At 47.0% G+C, this 26,607-nt stretch overlaps 1 protein-coding gene across 1 annotated transcript in view; it reads left to right on the forward strand.

Annotated features, from left to right (window-relative positions):
- Window positions 1–26,607, forward strand: part of ANTXR1 (ANTXR cell adhesion molecule 1) — a 135,360-nt gene that overhangs the window by 70,779 nt on the left and 37,974 nt on the right. The window contains exons 13-14 of the mRNA XM_079987513.1: window positions 7,389–7,484; window positions 18,911–18,952. Coding sequence (XP_079843639.1) covers window positions 7,389–7,484; window positions 18,911–18,952 — 138 coding nt within the window. The remainder of the gene's footprint in view (window positions 1–7,388; window positions 7,485–18,910; window positions 18,953–26,607) is intronic.

Consider the following 26,607-nt stretch of genomic DNA (forward strand, 5'->3'; position numbering starts at 1 on the left):
GTGCTGGACCTCAGCGTCCGGGCAGAATGATGGGGGTGGAGACGCTCCTTCAGGTATACTGGACTGAGGCCGTTTAGGGCTTTAAAGGTCAGCACCAACACTTTGAATTGTGCTCGGAAACGTACTGGGAGCCAATGTAGGTCTTTCAAGACCGGTGTTAAATGGTCTCGGCGGCCGCCCTCAGTCACCAGTCTAGCTGCATCTTCTACTGCAAATCATCAGCATACTAAATTTTGCTGCCCTGATTAAATTTTTCCATTCCACCCTATCGTTTTCCATGAAGTCTACTACTCTAGAGCAGCACAAACAAGGTAGATAAAGGCAGGTCAGGCTATATCCCCTGTCTCAAGCATGGCAGTTATTTTATGAGATTCCCCTCGTGTCTGCTTTGGCTGCTGTTCCAGAAACTAGAAAACATTGGATGATCAAAGCAAGCTGGAGTCTAAAACCAGCAGAGAGTCTGGGAGTTTTAATTTCCTTTTTATTAGACCAGATTGTTTCAGTTATATGTATTTTTAAAACCCTGTACATATACGTGATAAAATGAATGATAGACAGCAACTTCCATGCCGCAGAGAAAAATTTGCCGTGTGGAAGCTATGCCAAGTTGCTCTTCTCAAGGCTTCAAAATAAGAGACCTCCCGTTTATTGAGGTTTTGCCTGCCAGCAGAAAACAATGAAGAAATCTATTGTTTGGCTGTGCTAAAATCAGGCAGCAACAGCTCATTGCCACCCCTACAACTAAAGGTAAAGGTAAAGGTACCCCTGCCCGTACGGGCCAGTCTTGACAGACTCTGGGGTTGTGTGCCCATCTCACTTAAGAGGCCAGGGGCCAGCGCTGTCCGGAGACACTTCCGGGTCACGTGGCCAGCGTGACATCGCTGCTCTGGTGAGCCAGAGCCGCACACGGAAACGCCGTTTACCTTCCCGCTGGTAAGCGGTCCCTATTTATCTACTTGCACCTGGAGGTGCTTTTGAACTGCTAGGTTGGCAGGCGCTGGGACCGAGCAACGGGAGCGCACCCCGCCGCAAGGATTCGAACCGCCGACCTTTCGATCGGCAAGTCCTAGGTGCTGAGGCTTTAACCCACAGCGCCACCAACTAAAGGGAGCATCAAATAAAGGGGTTGTCTTTGCCGTTGAGTGGGAACCTGGAAATTCCATCTCCAGACAAAGAATTTGGCTAGTTACTTCCCCAACCTGGTGCCCTCCAGATGTTTTGGACTACACCTCCCATCAACCCCAGCTAGCATGATCATGCTAGGAGATACTGAGAGTTGTAGTCAAAAACATTTGGAGGACACTCAGCAGTAAAAAGTCCCCCTCGTGATGTCCTCCCTTTCTTATCTACAGGAGACATCTATGTTCTGTCCTGGATTCCAGATGGGGCAGAACTTTACCCTATCGCCCACCTGTATGCTGCACATGTTACTACAAACTGCATTATTTTGAGCAACAATTTATTATAGCAACCATTCTTCGTCTTCACACTGTTTTCACAGACATTGAGGAAGCAACTGGAAAATGCCCCCAGTGTGTATCCTATAAGATTTCCAACTTTGAAAGCTAATTTGTGTTCAGTGGTGTCCTGCCAACTGTTGTTTTCTCTGTTTCTCCAGCTGGCAACAATGCTATAAGCAAAACTTTTGGCCTTTTTGGTTTCTCTGGCATATTATAGGCCATACTCGATTTGAAATTTCTACAGATTTACCTGGGTTTTGGTTGAAAAAACCAACAATTATAAGGCCTTTATAAAAGCCCAGGAGGAGGACAAAAGTGTTTGAGCATACAGTTTGAGTGTTGCAAGATGTCAATGAGCAAAATATATTTGTTTAAAGCCACCTTTCCCAGCTTGTTAGGAATGGATGAACCATCAATATCTGTTTCTCCCAGCTTCTCGTTTTTCCAACCTTAAGTTCCATTCACCCGCCTTTAGCATCAATTTTTGATCTTTTTCTAATCTTTCTTAAAAGGTCCAGACAAAAATGATAGCTATGTTTTGGTTCCCCTGTTGGCTTGGGGAAGGGCAAATGAGGTGGCTTCACACACAATTGCAAACAAATTTCTGCCCCGATCCTGCAATATGGTTCCTTCCACATGTTTAGGATAGCTGAAGGACAGCAGCTTCTGAAGAGTGCCATCTTGGGAAATGTTGCTTTAAATTCTTTGGCCAAAGTCGAAAGGGCTCTGCTTCAGCAAACATTTGTCTGAAGAATAACTTCTAAGCCGGTTGCATGTGCTGTACCTGCAGGGTATCGTGCTAGCCTCTGAAGTCTTCAGGTGTCCTTTCCTTAAAGGTCAAGGGACCCCTGACCATTAGGTCCAGTCGTGGCCGACTCTGGGGTTGCGGCGCTCATCTCGCTTTATTGGCCGAGGGAGCCGGCATACAGCTGTGACCAGCATGACTAAGCCGCTTCTGGCGAACCAGAGCAGTGCACGGAAACACCGTTTACCTTCCCGCCGGAGGGGTACCTGTTTATCTACTTGGATGTGCTTTTGAACTGCTAGGTTGGCAGGAGCAGGGACCGTGCAATGGGAGCTCACCCCGTCATGGGGATTCGAACCGCCAACCTTCTGATCGGCAAGTCCTAGGCTCTGTGGTTTAACCCACAGCACCACCCGCGTCCCTTGTCCTTTCCTTAATGTTAGCTTTTTGTTTGTTAAATTCTAAGTTATCTAACAAATGTACTTTAATAAAAGAAATATGTTACACATTCTTCCTAGGCAGTAACCGGAGCCAGCCCTCCTTAGTTTCAGCAAGGTTGCCTCCAGACTGTATCCTGACTCCAAATGTAATTGATTAGTGCACTACAGCAGGCGATTAATTAATCCAGCCTTCTTTAAATGGGCTGAAAACCTGCCATTTAAACACATGCAAACGTACCTTCTTTTTTAAAAAAGATAAGAACGCGATCAGGTTGTCTGTTATCTTTGTGCAGGCAACATTTGGAAAGTTGTGAACGTTGCTCACTCTAGTCCTGTTTAACCTTCGTAAGGGTGAAACTACCTTAGATGAAAAGTTTTCCCTGAGTGAAGAGTTCATGATTTAGAGCAGTGATGGTCAAACTTGGCCCTCCAGCTGTTTTGGGACTACAGTTCCCATCATCCTTGACCACTGATCCTGTTAGCTAGGGGTGATGGGAGTTGTAGTCCCAAAACAGCTGGAGAGCCAAGTTTGGCCATCACTGGTTTAGAGTAATTCCAAAACCATCAAGCTGCATAATGTTAACTTAGCCTCCCCCAACCTGATACCTTCCAGTTGTTTTCTGCTGCAGCTTTCATCAGCCTCAGCCAAAACATCTGGAGAGCACCAGGTTGGGGAGGCTGCTTTAAAACATCTGGCAACATGGTATGCCTTGCAAACATGATCAGATGTGGTACAGTATCGCAGTAGGGTTGTTTCTGACGGTTCCAAAAGTCTAAAAATAGCAGCCGTGGTTTTTTTAAAAAAATCAATAGAAAATGTTCTTTAATATTTATTTTACAGCAACAAGACTTTAGACATTTATTAATGAGCAAGATCTTTTCAAAGCTGAAGTAAAGGTTTCCTACTGCTGTTTGCTGCATTTGAGCCCATTTTGCATTTAATTGAAAACAATTGTGGAGCCTCTGGCCTCCTTCCCTGGGCTACATTCTCATTTGAGAACTGAAAGCTGCTCAGGCTCTACATCTCCTCTGCTTAAGGGTCAAGAAGCTCTTGAAAAGACCTGGGCAGAGATGGGGCCAGCCATCCTCACCTGGATTCTCTCCTGCATATTCACTTCTGAGCAACAGAGTTCAAGGGGAGTGTTGATAAGCTGGGAGGGAATGCCCAGGAGATCTACAAGGATGATAAACAACCTAGAAGAAAAGGCTTAAGGCATTGCATGTGTTTAGCCTAGAGAAAAGTACCATATTTTTTGCACCATAACACTCACTTTTTTCCTCCTAGAAAGTAAGGGGAAATGTCTATGCGTGTTATGGAGGGAATGCCTACGGGTGGCATGCCTACGGATTTTCCTCCTCTAAAAACTACATGCGTGTTATGGTCTGGTGCGTGTTATAGACCGAAAAATACGGTAGATTGAGCGAGATAGGAGAGAGATCTTGGCAGGTGTTTGCTGGCCTAATGAGCTGAAGAAGGGCCAGAGTGGTCCTTATCCAGCACTGATAAAAACCCAGCAAGCTTCTTTCCTCCCAAAACTGTTTAAAGGAGACAACCCCAAAATCAGGCACTTTTAGCTGGCAAAAGCCTTTGCTTCATCTGTTTAGTTAAGAAGTTTATTATCTTCTCTTTTGCCAAGTCATCTTCGCAGGGGTTTATTGAAATTTAAAGCAAAAGTATTTTTTAAAAAACTGATCAGGGGAGTGGAGCACCTCCCCCATGAGGAAAGGACACAGCGTTTGGGACTTTTTCGTTGAGAGAGAAAAGGCAAGGAAGAGGTGACATGACAGAAATTGGTTAAATTAGGCATGATGTGGAGAAATAAATCAGGTCTTAGTGGATTCTCACCAGCCCCATCCCATGTGCCCCTATGCTGCTGGGTCTGATGGGAATTGTGTCCCCAACCAGATTGGCAAAAACTGCTTTATGGTTTGTTTGCTCATTGGAGAGACAACTCTTGAAGAAGCAAACCTTGGTTTAGCATTATGTGCAAACGCAACCTATGTCTACCACTGGATCACACTGCCTGTGCACATGCTTACTGATATTTCCAAGGAGTCTAAAAGGTTACTCTTGCCTGATTCTTCTTGAGCAAGACCTGTCAGTTCCAGCGGAATAGAGCTTTAGGGTTCAGACCAGGTAACAGATTAGAAGGTCCTACATTGTTATTTTATTAAGCTGCAACGTAGCACATCCTGCTTTTTCTAGTCAAGGACTGCACAGACAGAGAAGCTAGGCTCTTGATCTCTGATTCTGGGGGTGGAGAATCTTGCAAGGAACTGAACGGATAAACAATACATGTAAAATCTTGGGGAGGGGCCCTGGGTCAGGGAAGAGAATATTCTTTGCATGGCAGAATGTCTCATGCCTGGATGAACATCGGAAGCTGCTTTATCCCTGGTCATACTGCTAGACTTTCTACATTAGCATTTTCCATACTCTCCAGGGATTCAGGTGGTGGTGTAATCTTCCTAAGCACTAACTGAAGATGTACTGGGAGGGAGGAATAACCTGACTCAGCTTTCTTCATTCATTCATTCATTCATTCATTCATTCATTCATTCATGCATGCATGTATGCATGCATGTCCACCGTCCATTGACTGCAGTCTCAAGTGAAGAGTGATTCCTTGCATGTGTGAAGGTGCTACCACAGATCGAGCACCACAGGTAGAACTTAAATACCTCTGGGATAGCCCAAAGTCACATGAAATGCTTCAGATGCAGAATCGCCAAGACTCAGAGGACTTCCTGGTGCTGTAGTATCTTTAAAGGTATCAACTCCTTAGAAAAAGAGGAGGAACAGCTCAGGGTTTCTTACACTGCCTCCAATGCAATGCTTCTCAATGTGTGACTACATGCGCGGTGGCAGAACACACACTCAGCACACAAAAGATTCCAGTTTCCAGCTTTAGCAGAGGCCTTTCTGCCCAAGGCTCTGGAGAACTGTAGCCAGTCTCTGCTGCTGAGCTAGAGAGATTGGTGCTCTGACTCAAGAGCCTGGTGTGTTTGCTGGCCAGTCTTCAAGTGCTGAGCCATCGACATGTGTGCATGTCTGAACCTACACCGAAACCCCCACCTCCTCAACACGCCAGGATCAGCAAAGCTCTTGATTGCTACCTCAGGTCAGAAGCAGCCTCCCTATGTGGCCATTCTGCCACCCCCACCCCCCACTTTTGTTATTTTAACTGTCTGGCTCTTTAAAACCAAAGCCGCTGAGCTGAACTCTGGCCAAACCTAATTTTGTCTGTGCTTGCTTATCCCAAAAGCCTGATGACACCAGTGAGGAATGGCTCAGAAATATTAGCTGGTCTCTGGAAGCGAATAGTCTATACTTGAGATTAAATTTGGAAGCAACGTGATATAATTCATTCGAAGAGCATTTTCCTAACTTGGAGAAACATCAGGGGTGAGGCACTCCAGAAATGGGGGCTGCCTTCAGATGAACCCACACACCACGATTTGGAGATGGAACAAACTCTGTTTTTGCCTGCTCCTTCCTCCCCATCAGCACACCTGAACAGTTTACGTCCCAGTTTGAGCAAAGTGCCGTTTGCAATTGCAAACCAAGTTCTCAAGCCAGGGTTTGTGATCCTGTTTTGCAGTTCTGATTTGAAGGTGCACACTCTGGTTTGATCAAGCCCTGCTTTGCTGAAAAAGGTGTAACAACAAACTATGGTTTGACCGTGTGTAACAGGAGGAGAGGGTGCATGAGCACAGCACTGGTTCATGATCCTCAGGTCCTAACCACAACTTAGAGCATTGTTGGAATGCAGCTGATATTTAGCAAATAAAGTGTCTGGGGGCCCTGATTTCTTAGGCTGATAAATGAAGGGAAAGTTCAATTTGTTATGGCTGAGCCTCAACCTCTCTCTAGCTCAGAGTTCCATGCATTTCTCTGTCTTCTGATGCTCAGACCAGATCAGTGCTGCATCCTGGAGTTGCAAAGCACTCAATTTTTCATATAATCATAGAATTGTAGAGATGGAAGGGACCCCAAGACTCATCTAGTCCAACCCCCAGAGTACAGTAATCACAGCAAAAAATCCCTGACAGATGGCCATCCAAATTCTGTTTTAAAACTTGCAAGAAAGCAAATTGCACCATTTTCTCAGGTAGATGGAATCTCCTTGTAATTTGAATCGGTTGGTTCGGGTCCTCCCCTCTGAGGCAGCAGAGAGCAAGCTTGCTCCGTCTTTCATGCAGAAGCCCACCAGCTGTTTGAAGATGGCTTTCATATCTCCTTTTGGCCTTTTTTACAGGCTAAACACCTGCATATCTGTGAAGCGGGGGTGTCCATGAGAGTGGTGAGAGGGGCTTCTACTTTCTAATTGCAGTAGCCTTTGTTGCTTTTATTATTTTATCCAGCCTCCCTCCAAAAAACTCAAATCGCTACAGGTGGTTTCTTCTACACCTTTACCTTCACAACACCCTTGTTGATGTAGGTTTGGGGGTGGGTGATTCCCTTAAGTAAGCTTTGTGGTACGACAGGGATTGGTTTATTTATTGCATTTCTAACCCAACTTTTTCTCCAAGGAGCTCAAGGTGGCACAGGTGGTTCCCCCCCAGCTCATTTCATCCCCACAACAACTCTGTGGTGTAGGTTAGGCTGAGAGGCAGTGACTCAGCCAAAGTCACCCAGTGGGGATTCGAACTCAGGTCTCCCAGGTCCCGGGCCGCCATCCATAATCTCCCAGTCCTCTGTTCCCACACTGATCTTGCTCTCTTCTGCCTTCTCCTCTGCAGTCTGATGGTACGATCCTGGCCATTGCTCTGCTGATCCTGTTCCTTTTACTGGCACTGGCTCTGCTGTGGTGGTTCTGGCCGCTCTGCTGCACCGTGGTAAGTTTCCTCCTGCCCACACTGAGATCTCTTCCCTCTTTAGCAGCTCCTCTGTGTGGACAGGCCAGTGATTCGAGTAGCAAGGAAATAGCTCACACCAGAAACCTGCATCTGCTCTGCCAAGTGTTTTGTACGGAACCAGGGATCTTGCTTTCCTCCCATCTCAGGTGCCCCAGTTTGTGTCCTGGGAGATCAAAGCTGGAACTCTCTCTACATCTGGGGCACAATATGAAGCAGGGCTCAGCCCCAGAAGCTGTTTTCCAGCCCCACTGCTGCTTGGGCCTGGGCACATTCCTGGGCTCTCAGCAGGTGGGGTGGCCAGCCTGCATCTGAGCTGTACCTTTTCGAGCTTTTCGATCGGAATTGGCACTATTATAGGTGCCACATACGGTAATACCGATTCTGCATTTGTAAGAATGCAATCGTTTTGTTTGGCAGTACCTAAACTTTGGAACTCCCTGCCTATTGAGATCAAGCACTGTATTATTTCTGGCTCCTGCTAAAAACATTTTTGTTTAGAGAAGCTTGGAAAGCTGATGAGAATTTTAACCTGTTTTGGGAAAAACAAATGGTACCTTTTAGATTCTACGTTGTAATTTTTCCTTGATTTTATTGGGCTTTTAAAAATAATTTTATAGAAATTTAATAAAAATTATATCCTGCCTTTCCCCCAGACTGGGATTCAAGGTGGCTTACATGAATTAAAACAACACAGATAAAATACATGAATCTAAGCCATGTTAGGCTTTATAGGCCATAACCAGCATTTTGAATTTTGCGCAGAAACAGCCAGGGAGGAGAGCTGTTGTAGCAAGGGACTTGCAGTCTCCCTTGGAGAGTTGAAGGTATTTTGAAGGGGTGTTAGCCACTCATGGTGTGTGTGTGTGGCAGGGGGTTGAAATTTGGAAGGGTGTTTTGGGCAAGAAGCAGCAATGGAACAACAGCAACGAAATTGTGTTTGCGTACTGTGTCAGAAGTGATCCCGCTTTCAAATTAATCTTAGGAGCTGTGGTGTGCCTCCATTTTGGCATGCCTGTCATATTAATACCCTAATGAGTGTGGGCCAGGATGCACAGGCAGGCAGCAGCCAAGGACCCAAGACTGAAGTATCTGCAGAAGGCCTAGGGCAGGTGTCCCCAACCTGGGGCCTTCCGGATTATTTAAAAATAAGTGCCATTAAAAATAAGCACAGCTGGCAGTTGTCTAAAACTTCTGAAGGGCACCAAGTTGGACTTGGAGTGGTATCTGGGCAGACACCATGGTGAGTTACTGTTTAGTAAACTGTTGCACTTCTCCAGAAATCTGTTTGCTGTGCAGTTCCTTAAAAAGTAAGGGGACCCCTGACCATTAGGTCCAGTCATGAACGACTCGGGTTGCGGTGCTCATTTTGCTTTACTGGCCAAGGGAGAGCCGGCGTCCAGCTTCCGGGTCATGAGGCCAGCATGACTAAGCCACTTCTGGTGAACTAGAGCAGTGAGCGGAAACGCCGTTTACCTTCCCGCCGGAGAGGTACCTATTTATCTACTTGCACTTTGATGTGCTTTCGAACTGCTAGGTTGGCAGGAGCAGGGACCGAACAACAGGAGCTCACCCCGTTGTGGGGATTCGAACCGCTAACCTTCTGATCGGCAAGTCCTAGGCTCTGTGGTTTAACCCACAGCGCCACCCGCGTCCCAGTGTGCAGTTCCTTAGGAGCACAGAAAAAGGCACAAAATGTGGCACTTGGTTTGGGATGCAGATTTTTACGCATGTTTCTAGACCTCATGATTAGAACAGGAGGCATGAAAGTGCTGGGCAATGCCTGTGATGATGAGCCAGGGTGGTACAGTGCTTAGAGGGCCGGGTTAGGACCCAGGTTCAAATCCCTCCTCGGCCACTCGCCAGATGACCTGATGGCCAGTCATTCCCTCTCAGCCTAACTGACCTTACAGGGGTGTGAGGAGAAATGGGGAGGGGGGCTATGTACTATCACCTTGTTATCCTTGGAGGATGGGGGGGGGAATACAAACATGATACAATAAATAATAAAGAAATGTTGGTGGTGATTATATTGTTGTTGATAACAAATAATGAGTGGGATTCACCTCAGAAGTCCCGTCAGTGGAAACTGTACAAAGCCTTCTGCTTGTGCAATGGGGCTTTCCTCCCTCCCCCCTTCCCAATTTACTTGGGAGGGGGTCAGGTGCACCCCCAGAACAGCACTGGGGAGATTTTGTGTGCCAAGCTGGAATGCTTGTGCTTACTAGGGTTGTCATACGTCTGGGCCTTTGGAAACTGTGTCCGGGAAAATCCGGTGTCGGGTTTTGTTGCGTATTATGAGATCTTGCATTTTTGAAATACAGCGACCCTAGCTGACAGAATGATCAACTTAGTGTTAAATTCTTCCCAATGTGTTTCTATAATGCTTTTGAGTATTCAAACCACGAGAGAGAGAGAGAGAGAGAGAGAGAGAGAGAGAGAGAGAGAGATGTAACCTTCACAATATGCATGGAGATGGAGGGGCAGAAGAATCAGCTGCTTCTGATGTTTGGGGGCCAGGAAGCAGGTTGCTTCTGTGGCCAGCACAACTCTTTGCAGAAGACGTGATTCCTGCATTTCCGGGGGTCAGACTCAATGATCCTTTGGGTCCCTTCAAATTCTACAATTCTATGAAAAGCAGAGTGACAGCAGAACCCTATGACTTCTACTCAGAAGTAAGTCCCGCTGAATTCAGTGAGACTTAATTCTAGGTAACTTTGCACAGGATTACAGCCTGAATCACACAAAACATAAATGTTATTTAATAATAAAATAGAATAAATCACAATTTTTTGCTCAGTTTTATGCAGGAAGTGGGAGGGGGAAGTTTTCTGGGCAAAGAATCTGGAGAACTGGGTGCAGAATGTCTGATTTATTTCTTGTTTTTTCGTTTTAGCCCAGATACTGATACCCTGTGTGTATCCACCCTTAGAAAGTGGGTCCCAGAACAGGTTGCCCTCCTGATAAGTGTGTTTGAGTAAAGCATGTGTTTTAATTTAAATGGAAACCGTTCCCACCCAGCTGTGCTCCAGGCGAGATAAATGGCCAGCGTCATTTGGGGGCTGGGGATAATTATATTCACCGACTTCAGTGGAGGAGCGCCATGGATTTTTCTGGACCAAATGGTCTTCTTGGCAAACACCCATCGATAAACATAGTTTCCAAATGCATCATTGTTGATGATTCTCCAATGTGTTCTGTCGAAGAAAGGATGAAAGATTGGGCTCATCACTCCAATTTACAGTAAATGTGGTGATGTCAAACCGAGGTCAGTTAGACAGTAAGTGAGATTTTAGTGTGTGTGTTCTGGCTCAGGCAGGAATCTCCTCCATCTTTCATTTCAGCAGGTGTCATACGCAGGTGGAGCAATGAGAGGCAGGGGCCCCATCCGGACATGCAACAGAATGAGATGTTAGACTCCTGAGCTGGCAGTTTGGCCTGTGCCTCTTCAAACTTCAAGAGGGTGGGGAGGGGGGTGCTGTTTTTAGCACATCAGGAAGGGAGCTTCTAGCCTAATTCATTGCACTCCTTACAATCTTACTTTTCTACTTGGCAGCAGTTTCTCTTCTTTTTAAATGTAGGGAACAATTTAGGTATTGTTACATGGCATCCCAATCTCTCAGCAGTGAGAGACTTCAGTGGTTCCAGGTGCTTATTCAGGGTTTGGTGGCGCTGTGGTCTAAACCACTGAGCCTAGGGCTTGCTGATCAGAAGGTCGGCAGTTCGAATCCCCGTGATGGGGTGAGCTCCCGTTGCTCGGTCCCTGCTCCTGCCAACCTAGCAGTTCAAAAGCACGTCAAAGTGCCAGTAGATAAATAGGTACTGCTCTGGCAGGAAGGTAAAGGGCGTTTCCATGCGCTGCTCTGGTTTCGCCAGAAGCGGCTTAGTCATGCTGGCCACATGACCCAGAAAAACTGTCTGCAGAAGCGGAAAAACGCTGGCTCCCTCGGCCAGTAAAGCAAAATGAGTCCTGCAATGCCAGAGTCATTCGCAACTGGACTTAACTGTCAGGGGTCCCTTTACATTTACCTTTTTTCCTTGGAATGAAGGTCAACGGAGACTGCGGTGTCTTTAGGCTATATGGTTTTATTTACACATCTATAGAAGATGAGCATAGGAAGAAGGGGCTCTCAGCATTAGGACCCCAACAGATATTGCCTCGCTATGAGTCACAGCTTTGGATCCTGCACAGATTAAGCATGTCTCTGTGTCTCCTGTTTCCAGGTTGCTTCCAGCTTAGCACGCACTCTCTGGATATTGTTCTCATACCTAGCAGCTAGGTGAGGATGGTAGTGGAAGAAAGCCGCCTCCCATTAGCCTGGAGGGCACCATCACTTAGTTGTGGCTCTTGCAACTTGGCTCATTGTTTTGGGATGTTGGTCTGCAGCATGGAGTGTCCTAGTGTCACATTCCAATGCCTCCCCATTTCAACCTCGTTGTTCTCCAGCATGTGCAGACCAGAGTTCCCTTCAACTGAACTCCTGAGGTTCTGCTTTTCTGTTGTTAGCTGGCAGCAGAATTGCAACAGAGCAGGAGTGAGCAACCTGCAACCCTGCCAGGGACACAACTTGTACTGGGGAGTCCCAAAAAACATAAGAAGAGCTTCCTGGATCAGGCCAGTGGCCCATCTAGTCCAGCAACCAAGGGGACATCATTTGCACACCCTAGGCAAGACAAGGACATGATGGGAAGAAAGTAATGTAATGAAATTTCAAAAGGGATAAATGTAAGGCTCTGCACTGAGACAGGACTAACATGATCCACAAATACAGGTTGGGGGTGTAAAAAGGATCTAGGGGTCTTAGTAGATCACAAGCTTAACATGAGTCAGCAGTGTGATGCAGCAGCAGAAATGGGCAATGCAATTCTAGGCTGCATCAAAAAAAGTAGAGTGCAGTGGCGTAGCGTGGGGGTGCAGGGGGGGCCGGCCGCACCGGGCGCAACATCTGGGGGGGGGCGCGCTCACCGCCTCCGGAGTCGCCGAAGAGCCTCAGGCGCAGGCTGTAGCAGAGCCCCATGTCTCGCGGAACCGACGAGCTGTGTGCGCGTCCGGGCTGAAGGCGTCCGGCAGGCAGCGGCTCTCAGCGTTCGGCACGGTCCCCGCGCGTCAGGGCCACGGAGGGCGCGCCAGGCAGCCCCTCCTCACAGCCCCACCGCCGCCGCTGCTGCTGCAGCTGCTGGGCCATGTTGCATTTTCCTCGCCTCTCTGCTCTCCTCCTCCGGGCAAGCGGCATCGTTTGGGCGGCAGCGCCAGCGGCAACTTGCCTCAGATCACCTGACACGGACCCGCCACCGCCGCCATGGCTACCTTACCGTAAATACCCCAGCCCAGGCAGCAGCAAGAAGAAGCTGGCAGCGGCGGCAGGTTAGGGGTTAGGGGCGCAAATTACTTGCCTTGCCCCGGGTTAGAGGGCGCAAATTAGCGTATTTTTCGCACCATAGGACGCACTTTTTCCCCTCCAAAAATGAAGGGGAAATGTGTGTGCGTCCTATGGTGTGAATGCAGGCTTTCGCTGAAGCCTGGAGAGTGAGAGGGGTCGGTGTGCACGCTCTCCAAGCTTCGCACACCTCTCCGCAAGCAGTGGGAGCCCAGCGCTGGGCTTCCGCTACTTGCAGAGAGTTGCCTGCATGCTGAAGCCTGCGCGCGCTGAGCTCAGCGCGCCCAGGCTTCACGGACCTCTCCGCAAGCAGCGGGAGTGCTCCCACGGCTTGCAGAGAGCTGCCTGTTTGGGGGCTGGGGGGAAAATAATTTTTTCCCCTTTATTTCCCCCCAAAAAAACTGGGTGCGCCCTATGGTCCGGTGCGCCCTATGGTGCAAAAAATACGGTACTTGCCTTGCCCCGGGTGCTGACAACCCATGCTACGCCGCTGGTGGAGTGTCAAGATCAAGGGAAATAATAGTCCTGCTCTATTCTGATCATGGCCACTGGGCCCATCACCTCCTGGCAAATAGAAGGGGAAGAAATGGAGGCAGTGAGAGATTTTACTTTCTTGGGCTCCATGATCACTGCAGATGGTGACAGCAGTCACGAAATTAAAAGACGCCTGCTTCTTGGGAGAACATCAATGACAAACCTAGACAGCATCTTAAAAAGCAGAGACATCACCTTGCCAACAAAGGTCCGTATAGTTAAAGCTATAGTTTTCCCAGTAGTGATGTATGGAAGTGAGAGCTGGACCATAAAGAAGGCTGATTGCCGAAGAATGGGTGCTTTTGAATTCTGGTGCTGGAGGAGACTCTTGAGAGTCCCATGGACTGCAAGAAGATCAAACCTCTCCATTCTGAAGGAAATCAGCCCTGAGCGCTCACTGGAAGGACAGATCCTGAAGCTGAGGCTCCAAGACTTTGGCCACCTCATGAGAAGAGAAGACTCCCTGGAAAAGACCCTGATGTTGGGAAAGATGGAGGGCACAAGGAGAAGGGGGCGACAGAGGACGAGATGGTTGGCTGGTGTTCTCGAAGCTACCAGCATGAGTTTGATCAAACTGCAGGAGGAAGTGGAAGACAGGAGTGCCTGGCGTTCTCTGGTCCATGGGGTCACGAAGAGTCGGACACGACTAAATGACTAAACAAGGTTCTGCCTTGGTCAGTCCTCATTTGGAGTCCTGTGTCCAGTTTGAGAAGGATATTGACAAGTTGAAAGGTGTGCAGAGGAAGGCAACCAAGAGGATCAGGGGTCTGGAAACCAAGCCTTATGAGGATCGGTTGAGGGACATGGGGATGGTTAGCCTGAAGACTGAGAAGTGAAATGATAGCCATCTTCAAATATGCGAAGGGCTGTCCCAGGGAAGATGGAGCCAACTTGTTCTTTGCTGCTCCCGGGGGAAAGGACCAGAACCAATGGATTCAAATGACAAGAATAGTGATTCTGGCTAAATCTTAGGAAGAACTTTCTGATGGTAAGAACTGTTAGACTGTGGAATGGACTGTCTCAGAAGGTGGTGGGTTCTGCTTCATTCGAAGTCTTTAAACAGAGCTTGGATGGCCATCTCCTAGGGGGGATTCTTTACCCGTGATTCCTGCCGTGCAGAGGGTTGGACTAGATGAACCTTGGCAGCCCCTTCCAATTTTATGATTCTGTGAAAGCATCACTCCAAATGCCATAATTCTCATGGAAATATCTGGTGATGATAAAAGTAATGTTGGATCCGTTTGGAAAAATTTGGTACTCACCCTGGCCTTTAATTAACCCAAAGGATCTGAAATGTTGGAGGAAAGAGGAATGTAAGAATAACTGAAGAATGTTTGATTATTATTGAGGATGAAGCTGGAAAGGAAATGCAGATGCTCAGCTGTAACCCCCAAGGAACAATTACAGTGGAACTTACACATTTTCCCATCAGCGTGGAGGAAATAATGAGGTTCAGAATGGTGTGATAGCCGCCCTTTCCATCCATGGAGCTAATGACAAGCATTGTTTATCTGGCCTATTAGGATGCTTTCCAAAAAAATAACATTGCTTGATTATTATTATTTTAAGCGAAGAAACATAAGAGGAAAGTTGTGAGAAATAATCTTGAGCAAAATGTGCACAGTGGAAACAGCACCAGGCAACCCAGCGGAAAGTTTTCTTTTGCAAACCTCCTTGGAACGAGTTGCAAGCTTAGCAATGGCTAGATTCCTGCTGGATCAAGCCAGTGGCCCATCTAGTCCAGAATCCTGTTCTCACAGCGGCCAACCAGATGCCCGTGGGAATCCAGAGAGCAGAAAATGAGCACACGAACCCTCTCCCATCCCATGGCTTTCTGCAACTGATATTCAGAAGCGTTGCTGCCCCTGACTGTGGAGGTAGAGCATAGCCATCACGGCTAGGAGTTCCTGATATCTTTCTTATCCATGAATTTGTCTAATCCTTTTTTAAAGTCATCCAATATAGTAGCTATCACTGCCCCCTGTGGCAGTGAGTTCCATTGGTTGACTATGCGCTGCATGAAGAAGTATCCATCATGAGATTTAGATGCTTTGGGTCTAAAGTGGTGCGTTGTTTTTAGCCTAGCTTTTTTTGTTGTTTCTGTGAATGGAATTCGTCTCTGCCTGTTGAAGCTAAATGGGCGAGACATTATGGGGCAACACCTACTGCATTTGGCTTCGCTCAGTGACCCAATGTGCTTTGCTGCTGCTGCTGCTGCTGCTCCCATTCTTTATGCCATCAGCTCATAGCATGGTGCTTGCCATTCATACTATTGAGCAGTGGAAACAAAGAAGCAGAAAAATGAAAGGAAAATGTCTGGTTTTAATTTCAGTCCCCCTCTGTGGCAGGGATGGACACAGGGCGGTATATGTTTCATGTTAAACAAAGCTGTCCATGTATACATTTTTCATTCTTGGAGCTGAAAATGAAATGCAAACATTTAGAGTGTAGACATATCATGGTCCCAGGACTTGGACTCCAGTGCTGCTGCCTTACAAGAGGAGGGCTGGAACATCGCAGACCCTAAGAAGTCAGGGAGAGCTTTTCCCTGGCCCCTCTCCACAAGGGCCTAAAAGCAGAGCAGTGTTGAGCAAGGCACAAACAGGACTGACACATTCACAAGACAGTATGAAGAAGAAGATTCTCCTAACAATATCCTTTCACAGTCTCTTTTTACAATTTTTGCATCTCTTGACATGTAGGCCATCTGTTAAAGCATATCCTATCCACTACAACAGCTAGTAAATGCTCCTCCACCATAAATTTTATCTAATCCCCTTCTACAGCTATCCAAACTAGAAGGCAACATGATATATTGTGGCCATGAGTTCCATCCATTAACTATGCACTTTCTTTGTCCATCACTGCATATACCTCTTGTTGGTGGGTTTCATCGAATGATGCTGCATTCTTACGAAAGAAGGAGAGGAGGTGGAGAAAACCCTCTTTCAGATACTCCCTTGTAGAGCATGTTGAAGACTCTTTAGCCGCCTCTCCCTCTGGGCACTTGTGTGGATTGGGCCCTGAGAGGGAAGGCATACTTTAAGCAAAAAGTAAGGTCACCACAACTTCCATCATAGAGCTTCAATATGCTGATGACAACATAGTGTGTGCACACTCGGAGGATGGCCTCCAAACCATCCTAAATATATTTGCAGAAGCTTATGAAAAGCTTGGCCCATTGCTCAACATCCAAAAAACCAAAGTGCTGCACCAACAAGCACCAAACAGCCCCTCTGCAGCACCACAAATCCAACTCAATGGTGTAACATTGGAAAATGTCGGTCCCTTCTCCTACCTGGGCACAGGGCCAACATTGATGACGAAATCCAGCATCGCCTGAGCTCTGTGAGTGCAGCTTTCTCCTGATTGAAGTGCAGAGTGTTTGAGGACCAGGACATTTGCAGGTAAACTAAAATGCTTATTTACAAAGCTATTGTACTGCCAACCTTACTATATGCTTGTGAAACATGGACCACTTACAAACACCATCTCCAACTCCTCACAAGATTCCATCAACAGTATCTCTGAAAAATTTTGCATATCACTTGGGAAGACAGGTGAACTTATGCCAGTGTACTGGAAGAAGCAAAGATCACCAGTGTCAAAGCAATGATTCTTCAACATCAACTTGGACTAGTCATGCTGTTCAGATGCCTGATTATTGTCTTCCAAAGCAACTACTCTATTCCAAACTTAAAAATTGAAAGTGTAATGCTGGCGGTCAACAAAAGAGGTTTAAAGACTCTCTCAAGGCAAATCTAAAATAAAAAGTAGTATAAACACCAACACTGGCCTGCAAGTGCTCCAATTGGAGAACAGCCTTTACCAAAGGTGTCATGGACTTTGAAGACGCTCAAACTCAGGATGAAAAATGCTGGCAGACCCTCACCATGATCAACTCCCACCCAGAAACCTATGTCCCCACTGTGGAAGGACGTGTGTATCCAGAATTGGCCTCCACAGTCACATATTGGCTCACTGTTAAAACCGTGTTCATGGAAGACAATCTTACTTGGCTACGAGTGCTCTTCAAAGAAGACAGGTGGGCAGGCAAGGGCTTGGAGAGGAGGAGCAGGTGGGGCCCAGAGAGTGGGCTGCACAAAATCTCAAACCAGCAGTCGATCTGTACAGTGGTTCCCAAAGTGGGTGAGACTGCCCTGAAGGGAATTACCTGGGGGGGGGGGCAGGCCAAGAGGCAGGGGGGCAATGGAGGTGTAAAAGACTATTAGACTTGAAAAGCTGGAATCACTGGATGAGGTTAATCAATTTTGTTGAATCAGTTAAACCAAATAGTTTTAATTGAATTGATGTGGAACTAATTGTTACTGCTTTGAAATTGATTGTACTATTATCTTCCTTAGTGGGTTGTGCAAACCACTATTCTGAACAATGCTTTCTGTAGGATAGGGGGCACCTGGGGTGAGTTTATGGCACCAGGTTTTCCAGAAGAAGTTTGGGAACCACTGACCTATACTTATTGATTTGTGTGGTGCTGGTGAATTAAACCTCCTGTAGCTCCATTGGCCTGATTTTTTTTGCTCCTTCTTACGTAGGGAGAGATTGAGCTCTCTGTTCCTCTCCAAGGCTGCTGCATCTGAGGTTTAGGAGAGATGCTTGTCATGCCTCTGTTTTTGCTTTCCTGCTGGATGGACTCCATGCTACTCTTGGAGAGAATCGCTGTGGCATTTGCCAGCTCCTTGCTACGTTGGAGATGCTTTTTTGTGTGTGCCAGAAATAGCAGCCTCGCACTCACATCAGCTTTGACAGTTTCTATGGTGAAGACCCCAGGCCTATTTTTTTAATAGAAAACCCAAACACAACCCCTCACATGCAGAGTAAAATTCTGGACTCAATGTACTTTCGTTAAATGTATTTATTTAATTTTCATCCCACCCTTCCTTCAAGGAGTGTTGGCTGGCATCTGTGTTCATCCATCCCACATTTTATCCTCAGAGCTATCCAGGAGAGATGGGCGGGGGACAAAGCTACACTTGATCCTTGTTGCTGTGTGCCAGGGAACAAATCAATTAGGCAAAATGTGGATTTTGTGAGTACATATTATTGTGGGTTTGGTGTGGGTCAGTCTGGATGATGCCCTGAGCCCCTTCCAGTTCTTGCCGTCCTGCACCCAGGGAGAGTTAGAGTGTAAGTGAAGAGTTTGCTGAACTGGTCAGACAAGATTCTTTGTAAGAAATGACCTTAGCTGGCTACTCAGGTGTCCTGGTCAGCATCTCAAAAGAATGAGGCAGTTTGTGAGAGCTACACCTAAGTGATGGTGCCCTTCAGGCTAAGGGGTGGGCCTCTCTTCCATCCACCTCACTTAGTTGCATGATAGCCAGAGAAAGTTTGTCCATGCACTGTCCATGCTTAGAACTACTCTCTAACCATTTTTTGACATGTTCTGGGAAGTGAGTCTTGACTGAGTTTAAAACCTGACTATAGAGCAGCCTGGCTATGGACTAACCCCCTGTGTTTCTTCTTCATTCTTTTTAGATCATTAAGGAGCCTCCCCCACCCCCCATGGAAGACAGCGAGGTAAGTGCCCACTTCATTATGGCTTCTGAATTGCTCCTCTTGCCTTTGCTTTGTGTCTTTGCCCTGTGGGGAACTCCCTGCAGAAAGCAGCTTTGTAAGCCCTTTGCTTGAGGCTTGAGAAGCACTGAGCCTTGGACTTGCAAATCTCCTTTTGCAGTGCTTCTCTATCACCTGACAACCAGCTGGAGAGTATTGTGCAAGGGACTTTGACAGGTAGGTTGTAATGGCACCAGGTGATTGACAGGTGGGTTTTTCCTGCTGGCCTGTCAAAGTTGGCCTGTAGGGCTGGTGGGGACGGATACGGATCTGGCCCACCGGGCCAATCACCTTCCCCACTCCTGTGTGTCTGTTATTGTGCTGGCTATCTCCCTCGTATTAATTCAAACTGTACCATGTCATTCAGTAATAAGATGCTGGATGTGAAATGTGATGTGTTTGCTGTCGATCACTTGCTTTTCTTCGAAACCTCCGGATGTTGCTCTGAATCGTGAAACTTCTTGAATTATGTTGCAGTTTGAGTTCTGCTTGTTTGTTTTCATTGAGAACTTCGGTTTGAGTGAGGCCCAAGCTCACCAACACCATCAAAATCCTGTGTCCTGGTGATTATTCTCCTGGGTGCAAACCTGAGCATTTGTTCATGGAAATGGACGGTTCGATTCAGTTCCCAAATCTGAATTGCTGCGTTGTTGTCTCAGGTCCATGTCTTCACCCACATGGCAAGAGGGCCAAGCCACTAGCCACCCTGTAATTGGATAATGCTTGCAACTGATGTCATCTTGCCCACTTAACAACTAGCGATAGACACACTTGGCAGATCCATTGCATTCAGTAGCATGGTTGCAATTTAGCAAAAAAGGTGATTATGAGTTCTGTTGAGAGGAGCCTTCTTGCAAAACCAAAGCAATCGTCTGTGTTCTTTTCCTGGAGAGACTGAACTCCTAGAAGCCGTTGCTGTTCCAGCATCTGAGCCCAAGCCCTGTTGACCTGGGTAGACTGAGGGAGGTCTGCAGCTCAGTGTCAGAGACAGGCTTTGCATTGAGAAGGACCCAGGTTAAAACCCTGGCATTTCCCTGTAAGACTGAGAAAGGCTTTTGTCTTAAATCTTGGAGAGCTGGTGCCAGATAATGCAGATGATCCTGACCTTGATGGACCAATGAGCTTTGACTCAAGATTTGTCATGCATGCAGCCTCTTTGTTTCCTATAAGAGATATCTTTGCCTCGGACCACTTTGGACAGGACTTGCTTCAACTCTGTCTCCCTGTTCACTGTCAAGGGGTGATAGTTTGGAGGAGTGGAAGTCCACACCAATGGAGGGCTTCCCTTCACTAGTCATTTTTAGGGTGCTTTTTTCCACCCTTGGATAATCTGATGGAGGTGGCCTCCATTGGCTTGCACAGGGCAGGGAGGAAAGCATGCACCTCCCCAAAAAAGCCTCCTCCAGGATCTTGGGACAATAGAGAAGGGGTGCATTCCCCCATCTTACCCATGTTGAAGGGGCAAACAAGTGGGGCAGTGGCCAAAGCTCAGAAGCTGTGTCCAGTATATTAGAACCAGCTTGCTTTACTTCAGGGAAGGTTCACATAACCTCGTAAGAGACCATTTGCATTCAGTATTTGGGCTTCAACCAAAGTGGGTGCAACTTCCTAAGATATCACCCCATGGGCTTCTCAACCATAAAAGCTTGTGACCTGGGTGCTTAGTGAATAAGCATGAATGACTGGAGCAGAGACTTAGCTCCAGTGACAGAGGAATCTTTTTTCTCTGTGGTTCTGGTTCTATCTAGCCAGAGGACATGGGGCTGTTGGTCTAGCAGAGCCGGTTCAGAAACTAACATGTTCAACAAAATGTATAACTCTAAGAACCTAAGAACAGCCTGCTGGATCAGGCCGTGGCCCATTTAGTCCAGCATCCTGTTCTCACAGTGGCTGAAGTGTGAGAACAGTTGTGGAAAACTAGCAAGCAGGACCTTCTGGAGGCAGGGCATAGGTATTGACTGCCTTCTCCTCCATGAATTTGTCTAATCCTCAAGTTAGTGCCCATCCCTGCCTCTTGTGGGAGGGAGTTCCATAGTTTAACGAAATGCTTCCTTTCATCTGTCCTGAATCTTCCAACATTCAGCTTCGTTAGATCCACAAGTTCCATCAAAGGTTATTCTAACTCTAGGACAGCCGTTGGCCACCTGGTTGCTGCCAGATGTTTTGAACCACAACTCCCATGAGCCCCAAGCAGCACAACTGATGGGAATTGTAGTCCCAAACACCTGGAGGTTGTTGAAGGCTGCTTTGGGAACCTTAGGCTAGGTAGTGGAGTGCCCTTGTGAGGTTCCTAGGAGGGAATATCAGATGAAGCCCAAGCTTTTCCAGAAAAGGAAAGTTTTGTTAATAGACTAAAATAATATGCAGTATACTTGAAGGCTATCCCAGAGAGGAAAGGGTTATAGAGGGAGTGGGAAAGGAGTTGGCAGAGACCCCAAGGCTGCTGCACAGTTATGCTTTAGCAGGGGGGAAGGGAAGGGGGAGCAATGGAAGTTGGAAAACTGGCAAGAGAGACAGAAAGAAATAGGGAGGGAGCAAGTTACGGTATACCTTTTCTTCCATATGATCTCTCCAAAAACATGTCAATGGAGGGGAGGAGGGTCCTCAGCTCCAGGGTGAATCCCTCCAAAGAGAAACCATGGCATGGCACTATTGGTCAATGATTGCTGGATGAGTTTGTGTGTGTGCAGCGATGGATATTCAAAGGCTAGTATTCCAGGAGTCAGTCAAGCTGAGTGTGTCTCACTAAGACTGTTTTCACTCAGATCATTGATAGTGCTAGAAAGACCAAACTAATGACAGGCTGGGTAATGACCAGAAGGAGGATTCCTCAGTAAACAAAAGGGAAGGATGGCCGTCTAATAGTCTAAACTGGATGCTAGCAGAGTAGAATCACTTTGGCCAGAAGAGGCCACAGCTGTTGGACTAGCCTCGGCTGGTGGAAGGCACACTTGCACTGCCCCACAGTGGCCACATGAAACCAAGCTGGCTCCACCTTCAGATATTTGAAGATGGCTGTCGCATCGCCTCTCAGTCATCTCTTCTCCAGGTTAAACCACCTCAGCTGCCTCAGTTGTTCCCTTGATCACCTTGGTCTTTCAAGCAGACTGTTAGACTTCACTTTCCTGGGCAGACAAAGGGGGGGGAGACCCCTTCTCATTTAACAACATTCTCGTCCTACAGGTTGATGCAACTGTTAAGAAAGTAGCTTAAAAGGTAAAGGGACCCCCTGACCATTAGGTCCAGTCATGACTGACTCTGGGGTTGCGGCACTCATCTCGCTTTATTGGCTGAGGGAGCCAGTGTACAGCTTCCGGTACTAAGCCGCTTCTGGCGAACCAGAGCAGCACACGGAAACGCCGTTTACCTTCCTGCCGTTTACCTTTATCTACTTGCACTTTGACGTGCTTTTGAACTGCTAGGTTGGCAGGAGCAGGGACCGAGCAACAGGAGCTCACCCCGTTGCGGGGATTCGAACCGCCAACCTTCTGATCAGCAAGTCCTACACTCTGTGATTTAACCCACAGCGCCACCCACGTCCCTAAGAAAGTAGCTAGTCAACTGTTAATTTAAAATAAAGCACCAAAGTTTTAGACTCAATAAATATGAGGGATCTTTGAAAACTCATAGGAATCAGCACAGAGAATCATTACAGACCTTAAATACCCTCCCCAGAGAGCTGTACTCCTGTGCTGTACTGAATGAAATCTCGAACACGATTTTGTGTTTATGTGTTACGCTGGATCTGTTGCCAAGTGCATCTTGCTTTTCCACCAAAAGCATGACTTAATAGGGGGCCCAACCTCAGTACCAGGTTAGTGAAGTGCTTCTTGCAGGTGTAGGAGGAATAAGGCCCGGCAACCCTGCACCCCTGTAGCTTTCGGAGTCGGTGAAGATTTGGCAGCCGCCCATTTGCACTGCAGAGCTGTTGGTCTAGCTTTTATCTGTGTTTATTATTCCTTTCCAGATTGTTTCCTTTTTCCCTCTCCCTGAAAGATCTCATGGGCAGATATAGTTAAATAAACTCAAGGGCAAGCAACGGTGCTCAGTGCAGTAGGAAATGCATTATTACCCACCAGTGTGTTGTAGAGGCCGTCTCCCCCTCCTCTCCCGGTCACCCCAGGCTCACGCCTCACTGGTGGGAAGGGCAAAGGCGGGGAGAATGGCGCCTTGCAGCAGAGCCAGGGACCTCAAGGGAAGGGTGTGGAACTTGAATGCAACCCCGATGTGATTGGGAACAGATGAGAAGCAGGTTCTGGGCCTGGAAGGTGAAGCTTTCGCAAGCAACACTGGGTCGCCGAGGTAGGGAGTGCGCTGTGGGAAGAAGAAGCTGCTTCCTGTAGCCAAGGCAATAGTTCACTAAGCCAGTGGCAACTGAAATTTTAAACATCTTATGACTTCACAGCATAGGAGCCATTTTTGGGGGCCAAGGTCCCTTCCGCAGCCCCCATAAAATATTTGAGAGTCCCCCGCAAAGTTGATGGGCATTGCCATTCAAATGGTATTCATGTGCCATGTCTTGGGATCGATGATGTGGGGTGGGACTTTTCCCCCTCCCCATATTTTATTTGTCAACATCCCTGCCACGCAGAATCTCTGAGCTGTTCTGCTTGCCTTCCCAAACTAAAACTAAAAAGTTAGCCATTGCTTTCATCTTCAAATACCGGAAAATGTCACATGGAAGATGGAGCAAGCTTGTTTTCTGCTGCTCTGGAGGGGAGGACCTGAATGGATTCCAAGAAACTTTAAGAAATAATTTTCTGAGGGTAAGAGCTGTTCAGCAGTGCAACAGACACCCTACTAGGAAGGTGGTGGACGATTCTTCAGTGGAGGTTTTCAAACAAGGGGTTGGATAGCCACACATCAGGGATTTTTGAGCTGTGGTTCCTGTATTGCAAGGAGGCTGGACTAGATTACTCTTAGGGTCCCCTTCCAGCTCCACAGTCCTAGAATTCTATGACTCCATTGGCCGTACTGGTGAGGCCTGGTAGCTTTACTTTCACTACTCGTAATAATAAACAGGAGTACTCATCAGATTACAAGGAAAGAGTGAGTAACAGAACGTTTCAGTCAGCTGTTTTTGTTTCTTATAGCGGCATCAAAACATAAATAAATCAAGTAATGTTGGGTTCTTGTTTTGCTTTTCATTGTTGGTTTTGCAACTCATCCTCTGCCAGTCAGGTGACAGTTGACCCATCTAGTCAAATAGACTCCACATGGCTGACTTCTCTCTCTCTCTCTCTCTCTCTCTCTCTCTCTCTCTTTCTTTCTTTCTTTCTTTCTTTCTTTCTTTCTATGCAGTAATGGAGCAAAAAATAGAAAAATCACCAACACCCACTTCAGAAAATCCCAAACTCCAAGATAGAAAATAGATATTGTAATATTTATATTTTATTGAAACGGCTTGTGTTGGAAAGAAATAATTTGTTTCCAGCCCCTTGATACCAGATTTGAATCCTGAGAATATGTCATATTTTTAAGTATTTCCTGGCAACTGGCCTCTGGCCTCTGAGTTCTAGTCTGTGGCCCTCTAGGTGTTGTTGGGCAGCCCTGACCATTGGGCATGCTGGCTGGAACAGATGGAGGTGGAGCCAAAACAGAAATGCTTCAAATGGCATTTGGACCTGCCAAAGCTTTCCTCCTTCTTACCAAATAGCTGCAGCACAGTCCATGTCACTAGAGAATCTACACTACACAAACTCTGTTTTTAGCACCAGAGAACCTTCACTTTCATATCAAAGAAATAACCTACCTCTAGCCTTTGGGCACCACAGAAAAACCAGGAAAATGTGTGAGGGAAGGCTCAGAAAATAGATCTACCTCGAGCAAAAATTATTTGGTAGAATTGAAGCGGTCAAGGGGTATGACAGATACCCAAGCTCTTCCTAATCTTGTTTCATTCCTAACTGATGGGATGCTTTTTCCATGTGTTTTGAAGGGCTCTTGGAAGCAGAAACGTTCCAACGTTGCCAACAAATGATGCTCATTCAGGAACAGATGGTTCCAAATTTTGTAATGTGAGACAAATAAGTATTTTGGAGGAGAGGTTGCTGTTTTTGTGATGGTGGATCTCTTCTTGCAAAAAAAAAAAAATTAATCTTTTTCAAACTGTAGCTAAAGCAGATAAAGATATATAAATGTATAGTCCCCTTAAATGCACTTTCCTGGAAGTTTGGCTGGTACAGGTGGGGGTGTTTTACCCGAGCAGCAGCACCAGTGAGGAGACTACTATTCTTCCTGTGTGTTGACCAGGAAATGGCTGTTTCCTTAAGAAAAAGAGGGAGAAATACGGCCTGCAAGGGGCAGGAGGCTTGCTTTTTTATTTCAGGAACCACTGGAACATACTGGTGTGGGAGAAAGACTGACTTGCATGCAGAAGGTCTCATCAGCAGCACCTCCAGATATGGTGGGAATGTCCCGTGCCTGAAACCCTGGAAAGCTGCTACCAGTCAGTGTGGACAATACTGAGCTATTTGGACCAATGGTCTGACTCTGCATTTACTCCACATTCCCAGACTAAAGCAGACCAAGTTGGGCCACCCGCTGTTCTTCGGCTTCTGGGTGTGGTGGCTCAGGTGCTAATCCTGGTTCTGAGAACTGGGTCCTTTACTCTGCCCTGAAATGCTAGAGCAGGCATAGGCAAGCTCAGCCCTCCAGATGTTTTTGAGACTACAGTTCCCATCATCCCTGACCACTGGTCCTGTTAGCTAGGGATGATGGGAGTTGTAGTCCCAAAACATCTGGAGGGCTGAGTTTGCCTATGCCTGTGCCAGTGGATTGTATGCCATATTATGGCGACGGGCAGCAAAATACCCTGGTTGACCCATGGCCCCAAACATGCATGGGTGCAACTTCTGATTGTGTGGGGTCAAGTGGGGCAGCGGAGTGGCTGAGGAATTCTGCTGGCAGCATCTTTTCCTCCAAATCCGCGGTTCTCAACCTGTGGTCCCCAGATGTTGTTGGACTACAACTCCCATCATCCCTGAGCTCTGGCTTTGCTAGCTAGGGGTGATGGGAGTTGTAGTTCAACAACATCTGGGGACCCAAGTTGAGAAAGACTGCTCCAAATGTTTCTCTTGCTCACAGCACAGAAAATGGAGCCTCTCAACGTATTTTGAAAAGCTCCATCCTGTCACGGGATCTGCGTGGCTTCTTCTTGTGTTTTTCTCTGCTTTGATTCGGCACCGCTGCTGCTGCTGCTGCTGCTGTTGTTTTGAGTTTTCTGGCCTGTCGACTCCTCCTGCCCCAAAATCTTAAATGGCTTGCAAGGTTTTTAAGGCCCTGCGGAGAGTGTCTTAAGCGTTGGTATTTCCTGTTGTGCGAAGGCCTTTGCAGTAACAAAGTGAGGAGAGCAGGAGAGAGAGAGAGAGAGAGAGAGAGAGAGAGAGAGAGAGAGAGACGGCAAGAAAAGAAAATATTTGGATGGTTTCCCTTCCCGTTTTCAAGCAGCGGCAAAGAAATATGATAAAATAAAACCCTCACGAAAAGCTCCATGCAAGCTCCCCGGCATGTCAGAGGATCTAGTAAAGTGGGAACTCTGCCTGCATGGAGCAGAGTCCTTTGCAAACGACCTACTTACACCCTTATAACATTTATCAAAAGAGTCACACCATGCACTG

The sequence above is a fragment of the Podarcis cretensis genome, assembly GCF_951804945.1.
Source record: "Podarcis cretensis genome assembly, chromosome: 8".
Taxonomy (NCBI): domain Eukaryota; kingdom Metazoa; phylum Chordata; class Lepidosauria; order Squamata; family Lacertidae; genus Podarcis; species Podarcis cretensis.